A 21,833-nucleotide genomic window follows, 5' to 3' on the forward strand; every position below is an offset into this window, starting at 1 on the left:
GAAAAAAAAAATAATAAAAAGAACCCGCTACAATTAGGTATATCTATTTAAAAATTTAAAAATTATGATTTTATGACTATATTATTAACATTTAAGTTTAACCTTCTCAAATTTAACGTTCGCCTTGACTCTAATGACTGATGTTTTGCTAATATTGTTATTTTTCGTTTAATTCTTAGAATGACTTTTCGACATTATTTTATGATGTCATATTTACTTTGATGCAATTATGTACTGTGTACATCTAAAAAACTTGCTCGTTATCTCCATAGAGTTTTTTTACCAATACTCTTATAATTTTAGTTAGAATTTCTGTATAAAAGGTAAATATTGGTTTATTTTAATAACACCTTACATCAACACCTTCATACTACTTACAGTAAAGTAACGATAAAATGAGTAAAATAGCCATGAAGTTTTTAATGATAAAACCGGATTTTGAAGTCAATGATTTTTATAATAATTGTGACACAGATTACAAAGTGTCTATGTATGGATTTTATGTCGAGAGAACTTAATTAATAGTAAACAATAATATATTTAAGTAGCATTTTTTGTCTTTTCAAAATTAGTGAGACATTGAAAAATTAAATAATGTAAGTCACAAAGGTCAGCCTAACAAAGTCAAATAGCGTATGGTTAAGTGAATGGATTTTTATTTCAACCTTTACTGGTGACATCGACAGATGGTATAAAAGCAATGCCATAGTAGAGCATAAATATTTCATATTTAGGTTTGAAAAGATCTCAGGTGGGCGCATCGATATCATCAACTCACCCTCTTGACCTCTTTTGAAAGAGACACACACAAGAGACTTTCATTAGCACAGTAATGAGATCCTACACTTAACCCGTGGGGAACATTTTAATTAATTTTAATTTTTCCTTTAGATGCATGCAAATTAAAAAACGTATTTAAAATTAGTTTTTACGCCTATAACTGAATAAAAATTAAACTGTATTTGTTATTTCACTTATTATTTTAATATATTACCGTTTTTTCTCTATGTGATAAAAAATACAGAATTTCAAACACAGAATACTTTTGTACTTGAAATACTGTCTTCTTTGCTAGTACGCCGACCTATGTCGGGCATCGATACCGAGTATGCAGACCTAACCTAACCGACGTGCAAGTTAGAAACAAGGTGTTGTAATAATTATTGGTGTGTGGTTTTTTTTTTTTAATAGCAAACGAAATAAACGCTCTCAGATTGGAAATCGTGGACGGCGTTCAACAATTACTGAAACTGCCGTTAATATCATACGTGATGGACAATGTGAAAACAACGTACAACCAGGTATAATCATAGACCAGAAATGTTGCCCCCTCCCTTATTGTTGCTTTTGACTTGAGCTTCGTTTGTTTCTTCTTATCGTAATCTTGAACAGGCCGTGTGGTTTTGCGACTACATCGATCTCGGTCACAAATTACAGAAATTCATTCCCACGCTGATCAATCGAGTGTACGACCTGACATATACCGCGGTCGACAACGAAATGAAGTAAGATCGTTTTACAGTTTAACATTACTATAGTAGTCTGAGTATTACAAATATTGTGTTACGCAACATACTCTTGTAACAAGTATCTACGTTCTACCTGAAACATCCTCCCCAACGTTTGTTAGAATAGTATCATTTACTTGGTTTTTTTTTATTATTCCCAATTTTCGAATACCATCCGCCGACCCGTTTCGATAAGTCGCGTTTGCAGTTTAGCTAAAAAAAGTTGTATTCCATTTGAAATACATTAAGTTTATCCCTAAAAAAATCCTATACGAACCGTTAGATCCGATTGAAACACATTATTCCACTGTAAGCATAATCAATGAACTCTTACTAAGCAAGATAAGGTTAACGTGGTCGATGGTAGTACTAAGCACCGAATCGAATAATTAATGATATTAAAAAAAACATCTCACGCGTGATATAACCTACCTGAATTGTTGTAGATATCACAAGCCTAAAACAAAGTTCATATGCGACCCGGAAAAAGGTATTTTAGAGTTGGAACAAAAATTGCCTTTCTCGTGGCACGCGTTTAACGAGACGCCCAAATATGAGGTAAACTTTCGCTTTGTTTCCCAGTTTTTTGTTAAATTATAATAACGATTTTTTAACGTCTGTGATTTACAGGAAATACCCGAGTACAAAGTGGCCACGAAAATGCTGAGCATGTTCGCTCCGTCTAACGTCACGTTCTGGTTCCTTTACTACAACCTGATGCCCTTTACGGACTACACGAATTTACTTCCGCCGTTCCGAGGTGACACCGACGTCTTATTTATTATTAGTATCATAATATCATATCATATTCACAGTCGTCAGCCCAATAGCTAACATAGAATATTATATCAGCGATCCTTAGACAAGAAAAGTATGCTCAGAGGCAAAAGCCGAATAAAAACATATTTGTTTAAACTTTTTAAATCTACTTGAGTATTTTGGACTTCTTTTAAAAATACTCTTTATGATTTTTTTATAAAAAAAAAATGTTTTAAATGTTTAGAATACTTCTGAAGTCTTAGAACAGAATATAATTTGCGATGAGTCCTTATCAAGTCCCTATTTGTATCACTGAAAGTTATCATCATCTTATGTTTTATCATGCATCATTCGTACTGCTGTATATCATCTGATTTAACACTAGGTATTTCTACTTATCAATCATCGTTTTTATTACTACGTTTCCCTTGACAGCTAATTTCCTCTTATTTGAAGTGATGAGACCCAAAAGGGTTTTTTCTAGAACAATTGGGTTTTAAAATTCCTTTTCCTAAGGTTTTTACCCAACTCTGTGTATAATATTTCAAACACATTTCGAATAATCCGATCGATAGGTTTTATTATTTTGAACTTTTATCCCCGTGACACAGGTTTGATATATATTTTTTTTGAACACCAATTAATTAAAGATAATTATTATTTGCAAATATTTGTCCACTTTATGGCTGGGATAGCAAAATCGATTACGTGTAGCTACCTAATCTTCCGCTACGGCTTCGTTGGTTATATTAATGTGATATAACATGATTGATTATAGCCGGTGTGTTTGTGTGTGGGATATTAATTAATACATAAGAGAAATCCTGCCACAGTGGTATCGCGAAAACACACGTACTGGCTTTCGAATTTCCTCGAATCGGAAAATTACCGGAAGCCCTGTGACGTTCAAACTAGAGATTACACAACAACGCTATTATTATATTATAATATACTGTACTGTGTTTAATCAAAGGGCTTCCAGACAAAGTTATCTACAGCCTCGACGTCACAAACGAACAGAAATCTCTGTAGTTTTCATAGAATTTGGACTGAATAAAAGCCAGTATAATATTATAAATCAACCGTAAGAGAAGCCCCGGCAAGGTGTAAGCCAACTATATAATATACAATTACAGTGAAATATGGTGGTTTATATTATAATATACTGCAACGAAGTTCTGTTTTATTAACTGTAAAAACTTTTAAAATTACTCTCAGGCCCATTTGGACGTCGTAGTTTCGATGTTCAAGTATAAATAATTATCGAATTTATCTTACTGCGGTAGAACTAATAAATTGTTATGTTTTGTTTTTATATACACAATTAAAGCTTAAACACGTACTTAAAATTGTTGAAGAGCCTGGAGATAGTTTCACATTGTTAACTACCTATATTATTTTATATTTTTAAATATAATAAAACGATCTAACTTTAAAATGCTTTAGATGGTCTAACTTAATCAATGTTCAAAAGCCTTTGCTAAAGTATCCTAGATTCTATTTTTTAAATATTAACCCTTAAAATTTAACAATAATTTTAAATAATTAATAATAATAGAAACATCGAATTTTGCCCCAATAGGAAGGGAAATATTTTCAAAGGATTTCAGCTATAGAAGGTAAAATTTAATAAGACCAGTTCTGATACAAGTATTTCACAGAAATTTTGTCTTGACCTGACCATAAATATCCCAAGACATATTTTCCTCGACTCTTTACCCCGTTAGCAGACTGATTGCTGAATGATTTTGGCAGTTACTGATAGCCCAACAACTTCTGAGCTTTTCATTAAAGCTAAAATCGCCTACTCATCGAAAACGTTTATCCTTTGCAGCGCACGCCATGATAGTGGGATCGCAACATTTTGTGACGTTCGACCAAAGACACTACGATTTCAAAGGTCACTGCTCGTATCTGCTGGCAAACGATTTCATAGGTCACGAATTCTCGCTGGTGCTTAGCTACGAGCCCGAAATCAAAGGTCATTACACCGTTTTGCTGATGCTCGGTACCGAAACGGTCTCCATAGATCTACTACGCAAGGTAAGCCCAAGGTTTTGTTCGTTGAGTTTAATAGGATATCGGCACGATTATAGCTGTTATTATAGCGACCGCAATGTAAATATCTATCCGTGTTTGTAGGACGTGAGAGTACTGCCCAACAGCATTAAACAACTGCCGTTACAGCTGAACGACACGGTTATCTATTACGAAAACGAAATGCTCATAGTGGACAGCGAGAAAGGCCTATCTCTTTCGTGCAACATGAATTTCCATTACTGCACGTTCCACGTATCAGGTAACACTCTCGGCGAGACGATAACACTGTAGACGTTTGTGATGTGATAAATGATAAGATATCAGAGAGAAGTGATAAGAGGTAAAGGATAAGAGATATGTAACAAGAGATAACATATCCAAGATTCAATGCTCCTCGTTGAGCGGAGAAAATAAGTAGATTCTTTTTCCACGAATCTTACCATTCTTAACACTATCTAATTTTATCTGTTGCTGAAATTGTATCCTTATTGATCGTTCATTCATATAACATTATAATATATTTGCACTTCAGGATGGTATTTCGGAAAAACAGCCGGACTGTTGGGTACTTTGAACAACGAGCCCAGCGACGACATGTTGACCTCGGGCGGTTACTTAGAACCGGAGTTGTTCAAGTTTACCGAGAGTTGGGCGCTGAATGAAGAAAGTTGTAGCTCGTTTTCGGCAAACCCGCGAAAACCTTCGGCTAACCCGCAAATAGTGGACTTGTGCGACAGTTACTTCAAACATAAGACTTCGCCGCTGTTCACGTGCTTCTCTATGGTAAGCAAAAGCTTTACAACAATGGTAGTAATAATATATTACGTATTATCGTGTATGGAGAGAGAATACGGAAGCCAATGACCATCGGACGTGACGAATGATATTATGCGTTCAAAATGATAGATCATGACTGTCGATATCGATGCTATGGTAAATTTATAGTAAACGAGTGGCTTAAGTATAGAGGTGATCCAAACTGGTATTAGGACGTGACAGCCGAATGATGATTTTTAATGGATTTAATTCATTCCGTGAAATACGACAAAGCCACATCGGTCGGATTAGTAATCTATCGTTCATACATAATATTACCATAATGGATTTTAGTGTAGGATGAAAAAAGTTGAGGAAAATCTTGAATTGGCTAAAAAATATCGTTTCGGCGACTAAAACTCGGTTTCAAACTCATAAAATAATAAATGCTGTATTTTAATTCTCCTTAGAAAACCGCCAAGCCTCTTATTAGTTTAATCTTATCATTTTTGCTTTTGCTCCGGGCCTGTGCTCGTGTTTGACGCCAACGGGATATTTCAATCAGATAAAACTGCATTCTAATTTTTTTTTTCGATTTGTAAACCCCACAGATAAATCCGAATCCGTACTACGACTTGTGCTTGAAAAACACCAACAGGAACGAGACGTGCACGCCGGCGATGGCTTACAGCGAAGCGTGTTCCATAGAAAATCTACCGGTCCGGCCTCCCACCAGCTGTATAAAGTATGTGTTTGCCTTATAAACGTCTTTGGAAGATGATGAAGCTGACGATGATTTTTTTATTATTTTTTTTTTGTTTTGTCACAGATGTGCGGTAACCAATCATACGGAGATCACCGAGGGCGATTTCTTGCGATTCAACGGCAGCCACGTACCATCGTCGGCCGACATCGTGTTCATCGTCGAGGCCAAGGAGTGCAACAAGAATTTTACCGAAAAGCAAAACGTGACCACGCTGCTGACGATGATCATCAAAGAACTGCACGACATCGGCATGACCAACAACAAGTGAGCGGGTTGAAAATCGCTCACCTACTTATGTTATGATACCACAAGTCCGGCGGCACGACCGGGTTTTTTTTTTCATCCAGACGAGATATGGTCGTATGGTAATAACTGGTTCTGACTTACAGGTTTGCGGCCGTCTTCTTCGGGGGCAGCGGCATCTTCGACGAACCCCACAGCGTTGTCATCAACGGTCAAGTATTCGCCAATCCCATTGTGTTCCAGCAATACCTCAGCAACATACCGTTCGGTAATTATTAAACCATCAGTAATATCACACCCGACGGGCATCAGTGCATTTTCGAACCATACTCTGTGATTTCACTTGCAATATAGCTGCGCCGTTTGTTTTAACACGGATGAATCGCAATACGCTTCTTTTTAACAGGTAATGGTAACTCTGACATGTTCAACGCCATCAGATTCGCGTCCAAGCTGCGTTTCAGGACCGGACACTCGATCATATTCATATTGTTCCCGTGCAGTGACTGTGACCCGTCCGACATGATGGTACTTATTATATTATTATTATGTTAATGTCAAAGACCTATTAACTCATAGAAAACGCTGCCAGATCTTCCAAATCGAAAATCTAGAACCAAAACACGAGAAGTGCAAAAAGGCATAGACTTTATAGACCTTAAACAAAAATAGTGCCAATACTCACAAAATTTGTTTAAAAAACTGCTTTTGAGTGAAATATTAAAATTTGCCGAAAAGGTACAAATTTCAATATTTTTGTTCCAGAGAGCTAAAATATGATGAGTGTCCATTATATACTTACTCTGTTAGGTTAAGTAGACATGGTCTAGTGTGAGATTTTATTCTAAATCACACCTGTCTTCTCTTACTCTCATTCTACATGGAATCTATGAGTTCTATGAGGATCGATAAACTCTATGGGTTTACATATGAGTTATGTTTATACTATACGATGTTGTGGCTCTTTTACAGCTGGACTATTCGGTTATCAACCACATAGTGACGGAGAAGAGTATAAAGTTGCACGTGCTGATGGACAAACCGTTCGTGGTGGAAAAATCTAGAGCTGGAAACACATTAATAGGTCAGTGTTTTTATGTAATGTAGTTAATGCTATTCCACGTTGTTCGCTATGCGTTTATGTACCGGAGGTAGGTATAATGTGTGCACTGCTGGGGTCAAACCGTTGTGATGTAGACTGTATTATAGAGTCATTGTCTCCGCCGAGTGTATAGATGACCATATTTTAGCATATTATGCAGTTAATCTATATGGAAAACAATTCATCGTTGAAAATCATTTCTACCGCAAAGACAAGGAGGTATGATATATGGGCGCGTTTTCCTCGGTTCGTTTATATTAATACGATAACGTATGGACCCGGAATTCAACTGTTTCAATGTACCTACTGTTTTTGACATATTATTATACAATATAATATAGTCTGTCGACCGTATTATGCACGTTTATACGATAAGTGGTTGGCAAATAAAAACAAAATGCTCGCGTAAAACGTCTAGTGTAACATTACTGCCGTTGCGCAACTTGCCCATCGCCGAAGCTGGTGTAATAGTTAACGGTCGATTTCCAACCAATTACCAATCGGTGTATTATGCGTACAACGCTATACGCTCTTCATCATAAATCGCAACAATAATATAATATTATGGCCATTGTAATGAACGCAATCGATATTATTATTATATACACAGAGGATCGTTTGACGCCTTAATGACATCAATATACAATAGAGCTAATGGCTTCTTAGGCTGGCTGCCGGCAGCGCATTAGGTACTCAATAAGTTCTCGAGTCACGCGTTAATGTAACTAGTAATTACCATAATATTGTAATGAATATTTAACATTTGAAAAAGAGGCAAAATTATGCAAACGCCCAAGTACAATGTTAAGATGTTGTTGAAAAAGGGATAAAACTCTATCGAGTTTAATCAGCTAATTTCATGTCAGCTTCTGTCTCGAGTTAAGTCAGCTGAAAGTTTCAATTAAAATTGTACGTGTACAGCGTACCTCGATTTAATGGCATTTCATATAATTTAACATTTCAGCAAGTTAATGTAAATCATTAAGATGTCTAGTCTTGATGGCTGGCAACGTAAACACCTACAACAAATTTTCATTTTATGCCGGTCATGATGAGCATGATGTGCATTATACACATCCGTTGACTGCGCATTAAACTCTTAGTAATATCTATTCTCATTTTCGCCTTACACGCAATCTTCTTGTTTACTTGAATAGTTGTTTTATTTGTACTTTGGTACACACATTTCGACTTCAATATTTACACTACACATCAGCCGTTAATGTAACAATTACCAAATAACAAGTCCTCAGTAATGTGATGAATTAAAATAAATATTAACCAGACCTTACCCTGTACTATTATGTAATACTGTAATATGAAAAAAAAAATTCGCTACTATTACTACTATGTACTATAATTACTGCTAAAGTTCAGGTTACTCAAGTTATACAACTTTCTTATTAAAGAAACGTATACTTCAATTCCTTTTTTTTAGTTGATAATAACATTGAATATATTATAAGAACATAAAGGCCGATACATTTGTTTATCATTATCTTGTTCTTCTCCTTCGCCTTCATCCCAACTATTTGGGGACAGCCACCCTTGTCCTAAACCTCTACTCGACACGATCTTTTACATCACCTTCGCATACACATATTATTCTCAATCGCATCCAGTAACCTTTTTTGGGTTTCCTGTATTATAAATTAAATTATATAATTTAAAATCAAGAAGAAAGTCCTAAAAAATGTTATATTTTTCAATTTAAAAAACGGCACGCTGTTATAACGTTCCCAAAATTGATTTAAAAATACAGTAAAAACCAATAAACATTAAAAAACCTATTTTCCGTTTTTTAACTCTACAGGAACCAATATTTATGGATATTTATATTTTAACATGTATGCGTCGAGGCATTTTTTTAAAAATTGTTTTTTCATCAATTCCAGTCATAGTAATAATTATTCCTACAAGCCTAGACCGAGCCCGAGTAAAAATATTTGTTTAGACAACTATTTAAAATCGTCAATTACTGGAAAATAATTTATTCAATCACCAGTTACAAATTACTTCAGTAATTCAAGAAGCATATGATTCGATAGTAGTGGATAATTCAAAGTCACGCCTTTACCGCAATAACAGTTATTTTTAGAGGGCAAAAACAAACGTTTATGGTCTTATGTCGAGTGTTATTATTCAAGTAGTCGGTGCGGACTATGGACGTTTTTTATGTGCAATATCGTGTGAGCGAAAAATTCAAACGTTTTGGTCTATCCCGCATTAAATAATTGAAATCGGCGAAAAAATATCAAGCCAATGACAGACATATAATTATCACTCGGTATATAGGCACACCGGGTAAATAGTATTGCGTTGGTCCCTATTGCCCGTGTGTATAATAATAATACATAAACCGTACGGTTCGGGCAATGTAGGTGGAGGCAGGAGCTGGTTAACCCACGAAGGAGACTTGCGTAAACGGACAATTTGAAAAATTGTACAACGCTCTCGTATTGTGTGTACACATAACGTGTATATTTTCAACCACTCGCGTTAGATAACATCAGAAAAAAAAAAATAATATATATATATATATATATATTATATTTCGTACACACAAACACTAATAATATAATATCTTCTAATGTATAGAAAGGATTAGGTAATAAGAATAATAACGCGAGGAGTAGAAATACGGTCGAGCCGGTGCAAAGACCTCGGTCGGCCAAGTGAATGCGACGAAACCTTTGTACAGTTTCTTCTTCTCTTTTCACTTTTAAAACTCTAATGTAAATCAAATGACGCCACGGTAGGCGGAATAGGTCGTAGACGATGCCCGTATGCTAAACAAAATATTATTATATGTTTTTTTTTTGTTCTATTGAAACACGACTGTTAAAATATATACTGTAGTAGCTACTATAGGACACAGTTTTGAAAGTGTGTTTATAAAAAAAAAAATTTTAATTTTCTCCAATCATGTTTACCAGGTTTGGACGCGGAAACGGCCTACACGAGAAACGACTTCAAGATGCTCAAAGGCGACGTCGGCCTGAGAAAACAAGTGAAACTCACCAAAAACATGCTGGGATACTGCACACCAATAGTACTGGAGTCTAACGGTGGGTATATTGCACAGCTATAATTATAATCGAAAACGTGCCTTACAAAGGTATATTTTGGAAAAATTCCAAAAAATAAAAACCTTATAACCGTAAAACGCATTAATCAATAAAATTTAATAACACCATTGTATCAAAACAAAATGGCGAAACAATAGCCAATACAATAAAACACAAACAAAAAAAAACTAATTAAAATATAAAAGCTCAAAGGATATTTTTTCAGTGATCCTTTGACGTTTGTGTACAAACATAAAGCTGAACTAAATAGATATACAACAGCGACGAATTTTAATGAAAAAACGATACAGACCGACAAAAAACAAAATATATAATTAAAGTTCAGATAAATAATTTAAATTGACATTTCTAAACAACTAACACGTCATTGTTACATAATAACTGAAATAATGAAAATTTACTACATATTTTATATTTAACAAAGGAAAATTGAAACCTGAAATTGGAAAACGTTTTCTAGGGCACGCAAACAAACACCAACGCAATTGTTGGAAAGCGTTTTCTGGGAAAGTTGAAACAACTGTCAAAATCTAATATTTAAATACGTTTTCTAAACAATATTTCGTTTCATAAAAACCTACCATCGAAAACTTCACAAACGAAAAACCTCCTGGACCATAATATACTTGTTAACGTTCAAATATGAAAAATTGTAAAATGTATTTTACTATTATTTTATCCAACTTTTGTCCGGCAGGTTCCATGTTCACGACGCACAAACTAGAAACGAGAACCCAAAACTCTGGCAAAAAGTTTTTCCAAGTATTCGCCAAAAGAATTGCCAAGTCAGCGCCGGCGCCCAGGTGTCAGACGTGCGAGTGCAACTCGGACGACAACGGTATAAGTTTCATGGACTGTTATCCATGTTCTTATCCCACGGCCACTAGCATTGAATACGTAAGTCGCTAACGATTTTTACTCTGTAGACAAGCATAATAATAATTGTATCGCATCAACCAAGAAAATGTACCCGCTGGCAATAGAGCATAGTAAAGTACCTTATAATATAACGACATCAACTAACAATGTATGTACACTAGCTTGTATGCGACAGTGAAGTAACCAAAATGGTAAAAACCAGTATGACCTCAAAAAAGTTTTTAAAAAAACTTCATTGTTCATCGATTGGTACTCTACGTGATAAAAAAATTGTTTTTACCTTTTATCTTAATATTTAAAAACAAATCGTATTTAATATAAAACAAATATATTAATTTTTTTTTTTTCAAAATACTGTTATCATTAAAATCGGTTATCAGTTATTTCTTATCTGTTATCACCACGATAGGTTCAACGTTATTTTATTTTATTCTATCTGGGCAGACTGCCTTTGGCCTTTCTGTTTGCGTTACATTAAAACCACCATAGTCATACCTATCCGGCAATACAGAATTTTTTTTTAAGAGTTAGTGAACGACAAAACGTGATTAGTATGAATAACCATTGAGCTTGCTCGAAGTACTTTTTCAAAAGAATTTCTAAACATTACGTTCGATTACCCTGACTTTTCAAATATATTATTTTAATAAGTATGCAAATATTTTTCTCCAGGTTTAAAGTTGAGAGCTTTGGAACCCACCCTACGGTAGTCCCAAAAAAAGCCTATCCGTTAGACCAATTAAGTGGATTCTATCAGGAATTGACGATAAGAAAAACGGGTTCTTATATTTAACGGGTGGGGTTAAGAATTCGGATTTCAATATCGTCCAAATTATTTTTTATCTTTAAACTCCAAAACTATAACTTCAAACAAATTACTATTTTTTCTATGCTGGTTTGATTATTCATATTATAATACAATACCTTAATTATTGCCACATCACTTTTGTTATTATAAAATGAAAAACATTATTCCTCAATAATATTTTTAAATAATTAGTTTATATTAATTTTGTATAGTCTAAAAAATTAAAATAGTATCTATTTTCCATCAAACTTTTAGCTCAAAATTGCCATTGTTTCTTGTTAAAAATTCCCATAGTTTGGCATATTTAATTTCTAATTATTTAAAATGTAAAATGACAATTGTACGGCATAATAATTATTTATTTCACAGACCCAACGCGGCTAATATTATAATGTCTCACTTTTTTCAATTTTCATTGGAAACTTTGTAAAATACAATTTGTTTTAACGTTTAAAAAGAAAAAAATACATAACAATTTAAAATGAAAATAGAAACAGGATACCATTCTTAAGCAATATCAAACTATAATATAATATCACACTTAAAACAGTTTATAGCGATGTAAACCTGACCTGGTAAAAGTAAATTTTACACTTTTAATCTGTTTTCACAATAATGAATTAAATTCGGTATTTCGACTTATGAAAAGCCGGATTCACTTAATTAATCCAATAGTCGATTTCACACGAATAACACAAAAAAATCTCACAACACTCCAGAAAAATCTGCATTTTGATTTCACAATGAATATCGTCGAATCGAAAAGTATGGAAGGTACGTTTAACCACAATGGTTTCCAAAAGCTTTGCACTTGACGTTTGACAATATCTCAACAGAAACCTATTGTTAACCGATCAGATAATACCAGTAATCCGTTGACTGAATCTAAAAACGATTATCACTGAAAACTCAATTTGTATTATACTACTGACAAGGGAGTGGTGTCGAGTGATCTCGACCCGAACGGAAAAATAGTATTATGTGTAATTCTAGATACTGCTATATAATAATTGCCGACGGACTTTCGTTGATAATCCTCATTCGGCACACAATGTGATGTGCTCGATTTCTCGCGATATCCTAACAATGCCTTCTTTACCCACGAAATTAACAGTTTACGGATGAATTCCTACTGTCATTGCATGGTCGGTGAATATCACATACACACTCACTTGCCACTCGCCAGCACATAATCAACGCAAACCACTCGTAGTTAATGCTTTGTTCAGTTCCATCTCGTTCGCACACACAAAACAGCAACTCGTTCCAGATCCTCGTCATTTATTCGAAAAGGAATAAACACCAGATAATAGTCCTGCTCGTTTCTAATAAGTAAATAGTTTCTTAAGTTAGTCGTTTCCTTTAGAATAATATGATAAATAATAGAGATTCCGACAAATAATGTACTTACTCGTGAATAACTTTTTATAAGATAATTTGTATACTTATACTGTTTATAGATAAAATGTTATCTTAGGTAGCTTCAAATTGATATCTCTAATAGCTTATTTGTATTATGATTTGTTTAATAACCACGATCTTAGTGTAATATTGTTTATTAAGTGTCATCAACATTTAAAGATTCTACGGACTTGTAGTAGACTTGATTCAAGACTGTCACAACCAAAAATTTGGGTTTTTTGAATTGAGGCTATATTATGTCTGTTGCTATAATAATTGTTATCTAAAACATGGTCTACCACCACAAGTCGTAACCTGACCAACGTCTCTTAAATACAGTTGTGTCGGTATTAAATTTCTTCATTTTTGCGGTTAAAAAAAAATAATACTGCCACATTTTTAGATACTGCGTAATTGGATGTTTTTTTTTTATAGTCAAGCATAAGAAATCAAAACTGCCTCGTTTCGAATTGAGACATTTTAACATAAATCATAATAATTCTTAACCGGAAGACACTCGTAAAAAAATAATACTGCCACATTTTGGGTTATAGCATTGAATTAATTTAACTATAAAATAAAAACTGCCACATTTCTCATTGTGGCTGATAAAATAGCTGATTTGAAATGTTAAACTTCCACAAAAACACAAATATGATAGTTTAATTTTTTAATAGCCATAACCTCAATTTCTGGTAACTGTAAGAAATTTAACTAAGTAGTTTAAAATTAAAATAACAAGCATCGAGTAACATAGAAAATTGCAAAGTACTAAAATTTAAAGTTTTTAAAACTAACCATTTAAAATTAAATTTCCTTAAAACTATGTTTTTTGAGTTGAGGCAGTCAGTTATATTAAATAACTTGTTTCATTTCTATAAAAATAACTATCTTGACTATTTTTTTTTTGTTCTGTCTGATTTATTTATGTCCAATTTTAATATTTAACTAACCATTTTAAAAATAATTTTTTAAAATCTATTAAAACAACGATTATCTGCAAATAATAAATAACAAGTAAAACAAATCAAATATAACTCGAATATACTGATTTTTAATAAATAAACGGTCAAATAAAAAATATTTGTTCATATATCACATCGTCTAAATTGAACAATTTTCGTAAAACGCTTTATAATACTAAACCCTAATACATGCTATGCATTTATAAGATTAAAAAAAAAACCAAATTCAACATAAACTAAACAAATTGACATCGTTAAGGATCTATAAATAAATGTATGTCTACGTTCCTCGAAAATAGGATTACATTCCAGTTCTCTCCTCGTTATATTTTGGTTTTAAAAGAGAGCAGTTTTCGATTTCTTTCTTGCAAAAAAGTATTTTTTTCGGAAATTTATTATTTTGGGAACGTGTTTTTTCTCAATCCCGATACGAAATATAATATACCATTTGTATTTGATACTTGCAGCGAGCTTTAGGTATTATTATTTTTTTTTTATCGCAAATTGGAGTGTGCCAACTCGCATAATAATCCTACACTGTCAGCTATATAGACATAACGGACAAACGGTGCATGTTTTTCGCTTATTCCGCACATCCGTTTGTGTTTTTTTTTTAATGCGTTTGATGTACAATTTTCAAGTCACTTTATACGAATACATTTATCACTTGTTCGGTATCGCATTTTGGGAAACGTGTTGTGCTTGAACAATCACCGCGAGTACAGTAACGTTATATTCGAATAATATATAATGATATAATATGTAAACACCTTTGAGCATTTGTTTGTTTTTTATCTCTAGGTACTGTATAATATGCGATATATTATACAGAATAAACGCGTGTCGTTCGTCCGGACAACCAAATGAATAGTAAATGTAATTGTTATGTTGTAACACAACTTCAACGACACGAATTTGTTTTGTAAACTAAAGCGATATTATGTATATTGGTAAAATTTAACATGATAATATAATATTGCTATTGAAAAAACCTCTCGTTCCTTATCGGATTATCGTTTTCTTTAAGCTCGGTGTTTTTTCCCCTTCGTTTTTCAACAATATGTCTTTTGCATACAGTCGGGATGGAGACCGTCGTGTGATGTCAAAGATTGTGTGAGCTGTGTTATTTCATAGCGAGCAGATTGGAGACGTAGTTTCTGCTGACGTTACCTAACCAAAACTTTCGACAGGCAAAAGTAACATTAAATGATTGGTTGTGTGCAAAACAAAGACTATTGTTCATTACGATGGCGCGTAGGAGACACACGCACAAAACGTATAGGTATTATTATTATTATTATTCATTATTGTTCTACCTATAATGTGGCGACAGGTAGGCGTGCAGAAATCCGATTGGTAACCCAAAGCATAACTCTCTGACAAAAAAAAAAACAAAACAAAATTAATTACTATACTTTACTCGACTTTGAACGAGCCCTCTGAAACAAAAGTCAGATTATTATGTTTAATGAAAACACAATAATATACCTAACCTATTCTCATCGTCGGTCTCATGGGAACTGTCGTCAGTCGTGTAAGCCTCTCTACACACACACACACTGCCAAAAGTATAGAGACAGTGGAACCTCTCAAATACCATAATTAAAAAAAAAGACAGCGATTCCAATATTATCTATTTAGATAATCTCCTTAAAACGTACTTTATTATTAGACCGTATTTACCAGCTTACGAGTTCTTAAGTTTTTCTAGATAACAAAATATTGAACTCATACTAGATCGTAACCCAATTAGCCGATTTGACCGTATATTTAATTTGGATTGATCTTAACGAGGTCGTAAAGCAGCTACAAAAATCAATAAAAACCCACCACGTTACGAATACACTATGCTAGTTTAACCGTGTACATAACTATAGATTTAGTACTATTAATGGGTCAATAATCAGTTATACAGGGTGATCCATTTAACGTAAGACCCTCATTTTATCGGAAAATATTTGTTTTCCTAATTTTAACCAGTTATTTTTTAGAAACATTTGTATTTATGCAACTATAGTCATGACGAAAAGTTGATAACAAATAAACAAGGTAAACCACTGTCATCTTATTAGGAAAACATGTTTCATTTTTAATTTAATAAATGTTATTCAATAGAATCAAAATAACCATACCGTAAAATAAGGCCGATTCATTCAGAGTCGTTCAGTTCGGTTGCCCTAATATTAATCAAAGAAATTAATGTTTTAGTAAACGATTGTTTCCCTTAGTATAAAAATAGAAAAAAATGTGTGACATTTTTTTAGTAAATGAATTTATAATCAAATATTGAAATTTAATAAACAATTGGATATAAAGTTTTTAACTTCACACTACTATGCTTAGTTTATACTTAAAAGTAAACAGGCTATAATAAATAAAAATATCCAGGGTAAATTAATTCATTCAAAACTGGTAATCGGCCAGTCAACATTCCCAGCAAATTTTTCTTCTTTTAAAAATTAATTAAATATCATATATGTCTGCATTTAAGTTTCAAAATTTGGTAGTGCTATGGAAAATACTAAACAAGTTTAATAATTGGTAATTTGAATAAATTCTTCAATAACGTCAAAAAAAATGTTTCCAATAAAAACCATATTAAAAATTGTAAGTATTTTTCGATAAAATGAGTGTATTATAAATTACATTATATAATCACCAGGTATAAATCAAGAAACTCGTTTCGTCTAGTTCTCGTTGCTATTTACCTAGCGCAAGACGTCCAAACTGTTATCCCTCTGGTGAATAATATTAATTAATAAATCTCGGACTAGGTTAAAACTGAAAATAAACCTATTATAATATTATACACTATGGATAACTATTAACTATAAAAATGAATTAGTCGCATATTTATTACCGTGATACCCGTTTATTAACTGGATTTATTGATTGTGGTAGAACTATTTGGGGGGGGGAGGGGAAATGGGCGTCGAATCAATATTTACAGATGCTATCACGCCTATCTTAGAAAAGTATAATATTTTAGGCCCTATAATAATATAATTGAAAAATATTTAATAATTGTTTTTTTCTTTAACAAAATACTGTGTGGTAGGTATACCATTTTATTAGGTAATTTCCGATTTCGAAAATAGTTATTATATATTATCAAATGAGTTGATAAACTATAATACAATAACCACTTATTGGGAAAATATGTATAGTATCTTTTGAGTCTAATAATTATTGTATACACATATTTTGTGTACCCACGTCCAATCAATGTAGGATTTGTTGGGATTAGTTAAAAAATACTCGGAAAAAAATTAAATACAACTGGAAACACACTCTCGCTGTTTTCATTATTTTATAATATATACGTCCATGAGGCACCTGTATAATATCCTTAGTTAAGTATGTATAGTTAAGTTAAATAATAATAACTTTATAATATTGGTTAAACATTATGTAGTCACAGAACACAGATTGTGTTTCCATTCAGATATACCTATTCAAATAAAACCAACACGACTTTAACTTCATTAATTAAAATTTGTAAGTACATTAAATTTTTTTAGTTATTATTTAACAATCGTATTGTAGTCGTTTCAGACAAATACTAATTATTGTCTAATTGTCAAAGTTCAAGTAAGATTATTACAAAATACCCAACTGTATTAATAGCACTTTATTCAAATTCAAATCTGTTATCAAAATTAGCTATTTAAGTAAAAAATAATACAATTCGTTAACTATGTTCAATCAATGAGTTTGTTGTAACCCGATGATGGATTTTTTCGAAACTAGTAGTAGGTACTAGTTACAATTTCATGTCACTCTTAATAATTCTGTTATTGTTAAAATAATGTTTGTTCTTTCGTTATTGCAAAAACAGAAGAGTCGAACGTTCCAACCGGAACAGGTACCTGTAAAAAGACAAAATACATTTTTCAACATGTGTACTTGGAGGTGGCAAAATATGATTGTTAGTAGCGCCTTCCAAATTACATCAAGGCGAAACCCGTCACGGCGATAGATTTCCTGTTCAATTCCAATAGCGATTTCCTCTCCTTCTCTCTCTCTATCTTTGTACCTTTCCCTCCCCCAAAAACTGAGAAGCGCTAGTCTCAATCGACCAGTTCCTATCACAATACCTACTATCATGACTTATTACTTATTAGTTATTACATTACCTATACAACACAGCTTTCGTCTATATCATTTGCCGTCAAGGAAATTGTCTTTTTTTTTTTAACTCACAATGTTTTATAAAATGCACACAACAACGAGACGCGTGTGATCAGAATAACAATCGGCAATATATTATAGGTATACCGGTTTAATATAGTAATACGGTAGATATTTCAGCAACACCAATTTTAAAACGTCTGGATTTGATATTCATATTCAGAGACAAAGCCAAAGCCAAAATACCATAAATAATGTCGTGTACCAATGGAATAATTCTGCCAAACAACAAAATCATACCTCATCGATAATATATTATTTTTATGATTGTTTTTCATACCTTCGCAGTCTGCAAACAATAACAAGGCACGAAAACAAATTAATTTTTTTCTTATTGTGTGTTGTTTTAAAGTGTAAACAAGAGTAAATACAATTAAGAGATCAAATAGCATGACACAAAACTATAATGCGCAATATTAACGTGTTAAAAATATAGGGTCGATAAAAAATATTATTTAATTATACTAAGATTCAAGCTTGATAACGCAAAATCTCGGGTGCTACTATTTTTTTTTTTACAAATTAACTTAATTTAGTTACCTATCAAGTTAACCGTAAATCCTATCCGTAAACACCAATCTATTTAGTACCTTTACTTTTAGGTGTATATGATTGTCTTTCAACACACTCAAGCCGTTTCAATAGCTAGCTATCTCTCATTTTTTGCTGTCGTCACTACCTCTTTATACTTGCATTCTTTTCCTGATAGGTTTCTAATTTACTAATTTCGAGAATAATAATAAGTATAATATTACTTAGATTCCGAGTAGGTACTCCAATTAGATTTGTATTTCAACCACAGCTGTTCATAATGCATTATGCACTCGGATTTAGAGTAATACAAATCGGGCTGTACCATTTTGTCCACATTTTGTGGGTACATGATTATCATTTATAATAATATTAACTGTGTTTTTTTATGCGCTCTATAATGTAAAATATACTAAGCACTTTTGGTTTTTGTTTTTTACAGGGATTCACCGACGAAGAAGCGTCGCCAACGGTTTTCGCGTACGATGCCAGTAACACGTTTTTCGACGAGATGTAAACGACCAAACAATACAAATAATAATAATATATGAAATCGACACACAACAGTTTTATTGTTATTTCATACGTTGATACGTTTTTTTTTCATTTTTATGTAATATTAATTTTACATTAATAAATTATTGATCTGTTTGTTACCATCACACGCCGTCTAGACTTGTTTGCTCCAATAACATCTGCACGGCTACCGGCACACCGCTTTACCTAAAAGCGTTTTAATCGAAATTCGGGTGAATGATGATGACAAGCGTCCCTGTGGAAATAAAATATGGACCCATTACCCACCCAGTGTTGGCTTTATATGCAATTACTCAACGAGACCGTCGGTACCGCTGACGGAGGTAGAATTTGACGGAAACGTCATGTGGAAATCACAATAATAATCTCAGAAGCGTTTATTCGAAATCCAAGAAAACCGTCAGAGCAAGCCGTCATACTTATATTATGTTCTACTAAGATCGGCCTAGTAGTGCCGTGTACCAGAGTGAACTTTTATTAAAAACAAATCAGCTTCTCGGCACACAGAATAGACTATGAAAATATGGAATATTAATCTATTCTGCGCGTTAGGTCCTATACAAGACATGGTGGATAACACGGCTGTGAAAGAGCCGGACCGTCGTATTATACAAAGGTCATCGGCACTGGTGTGTGTTGACTGTTGACTACGGTACTATGGTTTAGTGAAAGTAAAATATCGACCTAATGTAAAAGCAAAAACAACACAATGCGCATGATAAACCCGTCCTGTGTGATGTACGTTGTTAAAGTTCTTAGATTTATCCATTTAACGTCACAATTGCCCAAAATTATAATTATTCGCAAACTGTTGCAAACCAAATAGGTAAAACAAAGGCAAAGTACAAATATTATTTATTTTATGTCGTTTTGACCGTTGGTAGTTTTGGGCGTCGCAGTTTTGTACGAAGCCACGAATCATCATACAATAAAAAGTTCTTACAGTTAATGCTATACTCAAAACCACAACCTATTGAAATTTAACATAGGGAAAATCAAATATAGATTGTGAATTTTATATGAAATTTCATCCGACTAATTCCTAACCTTTTAACACATTCAATAGCTCAACGAGCGAGAAACTTGAGAAGTTTAGACTTTGAGGCCATAGATTTACCGGGAAAATAATATTGTACCAACATTTTATATTATTATCTAATATCTATATTAAATCGAAAAATATTCTAAATGAATTATATTGAACGTTTAAGTACAACTGTCCCTTGGAATATCTTATAATAAACCCTTCTGTAATGTCTACTCACCAAACTTTAAATAACATACTTGCTAAATGCGCTGTATTAATATAACCTAATCTAACTTAACCTTCTAAAGTTCTAAAATGTTGACAATTTTCATTGTTTGTTAATTAGGTAGGCACATCCAAACTCTTTGGATTCAAAATATTTAAACTGATGAGTAGCAAACTGACAACAAACTGACTACTATGTTGTTATTACACGAGGTTTACAATCACTCATAAAACAATTAATAGTTGCGGATTTTGTACGTTAACGGTATAAGACTATTGGTGTTAAATCCAATCTCCTTCCACGGTTGATCCCATTATCGTTTTCCCGCCGTCAGTTCCTTTCACCGCATATAAGTAGAATTTTTTTCCACAATAGATTATTATAGAACAATTTAACGGTGTTAACCTCGTGTAAATACTATGCCCTTTTTTTTTTAGCCCACCATTATACTTCAAGTACTAAGTCGGAGGGCGTTTAATAGGTTGAGGACTAGAAGTGTTGTAAAAATTAAAAAATACTGTTCAAACATCAGCTGCACAGTTACATCTTTAGTCGAGTTACACTACTCAACATGTACATTGTCGTTTATTGAACCATAAATGCACACCATTTAGTTGAAAAAAACACAATGTATGAACATAAAATTGCCTATAGTTCACCAAGGTTTACTAAGTTATAAGTATCTTTATAAAATGTAATTTTTTTTTTTTAAATAATTAAAGTCCTCGTCAAAATCGGCATAGCTCATAGCTGTGTGATATCAAAGCACGATCCCTGTAATAATATGTCTCGGTACTGTCATCCTATGTATCAGTATCGTTTTTAAGGTTTGCTATTTATTTAACTCGGCTTTTTTGAATTTATTCCTTAGGTAGAAATAGTTCGTAAAATAATCTAGCGCATATTTTATGTTATATTTAACTTCCAAGTTACATTTCGTCGCAGCTTTTGTAATAAGATTTGATTTTTTTTTTAATAGTTTTGGTGTTATTATTATTATTTTTT

At 32.9% G+C, this 21,833-nt stretch overlaps 1 protein-coding gene across 1 annotated transcript in view; it reads left to right on the plus strand.

The window, feature by feature from the left end:
- Nucleotides 1-19,700, plus strand: part of LOC126837143 (uncharacterized) — a 63,082-nt gene extending 43,382 nt beyond the window's left edge. Inside the window, exons 61-75 of the mRNA XM_050570972.1 lie at nt 1,192-1,301; nt 1,393-1,505; nt 1,955-2,066; nt 2,139-2,268; nt 4,102-4,310; nt 4,410-4,566; nt 4,840-5,090; nt 5,675-5,808; nt 5,893-6,093; nt 6,219-6,340; nt 6,479-6,600; nt 7,045-7,156; nt 10,111-10,242; nt 10,961-11,160; nt 19,481-19,700. Coding sequence (XP_050426929.1) covers nt 1,192-1,301; nt 1,393-1,505; nt 1,955-2,066; nt 2,139-2,268; nt 4,102-4,310; nt 4,410-4,566; nt 4,840-5,090; nt 5,675-5,808; nt 5,893-6,093; nt 6,219-6,340; nt 6,479-6,600; nt 7,045-7,156; nt 10,111-10,242; nt 10,961-11,160; nt 19,481-19,555 — 2,180 coding nt within the window. The 3' untranslated portion in view covers nt 19,556-19,700. The remainder of the gene's footprint in view (nt 1-1,191; nt 1,302-1,392; nt 1,506-1,954; nt 2,067-2,138; nt 2,269-4,101; nt 4,311-4,409; nt 4,567-4,839; nt 5,091-5,674; nt 5,809-5,892; nt 6,094-6,218; nt 6,341-6,478; nt 6,601-7,044; nt 7,157-10,110; nt 10,243-10,960; nt 11,161-19,480) is intronic.
- Nucleotides 19,701-21,833: the final 2,133 nt, after the last annotated feature.

Source organism: Adelges cooleyi, unplaced genomic scaffold (genome assembly GCF_023614345.1).
Source record: "Adelges cooleyi isolate 19-005CV unplaced genomic scaffold, UGA_ACOO_1.1 ACOO_flye_CR_arks_rails_tigmint_CR_PRNA_247, whole genome shotgun sequence".
In the NCBI taxonomy this organism is placed as follows: Eukaryota; Metazoa; Arthropoda; class Insecta; order Hemiptera; family Adelgidae; genus Adelges; species Adelges cooleyi.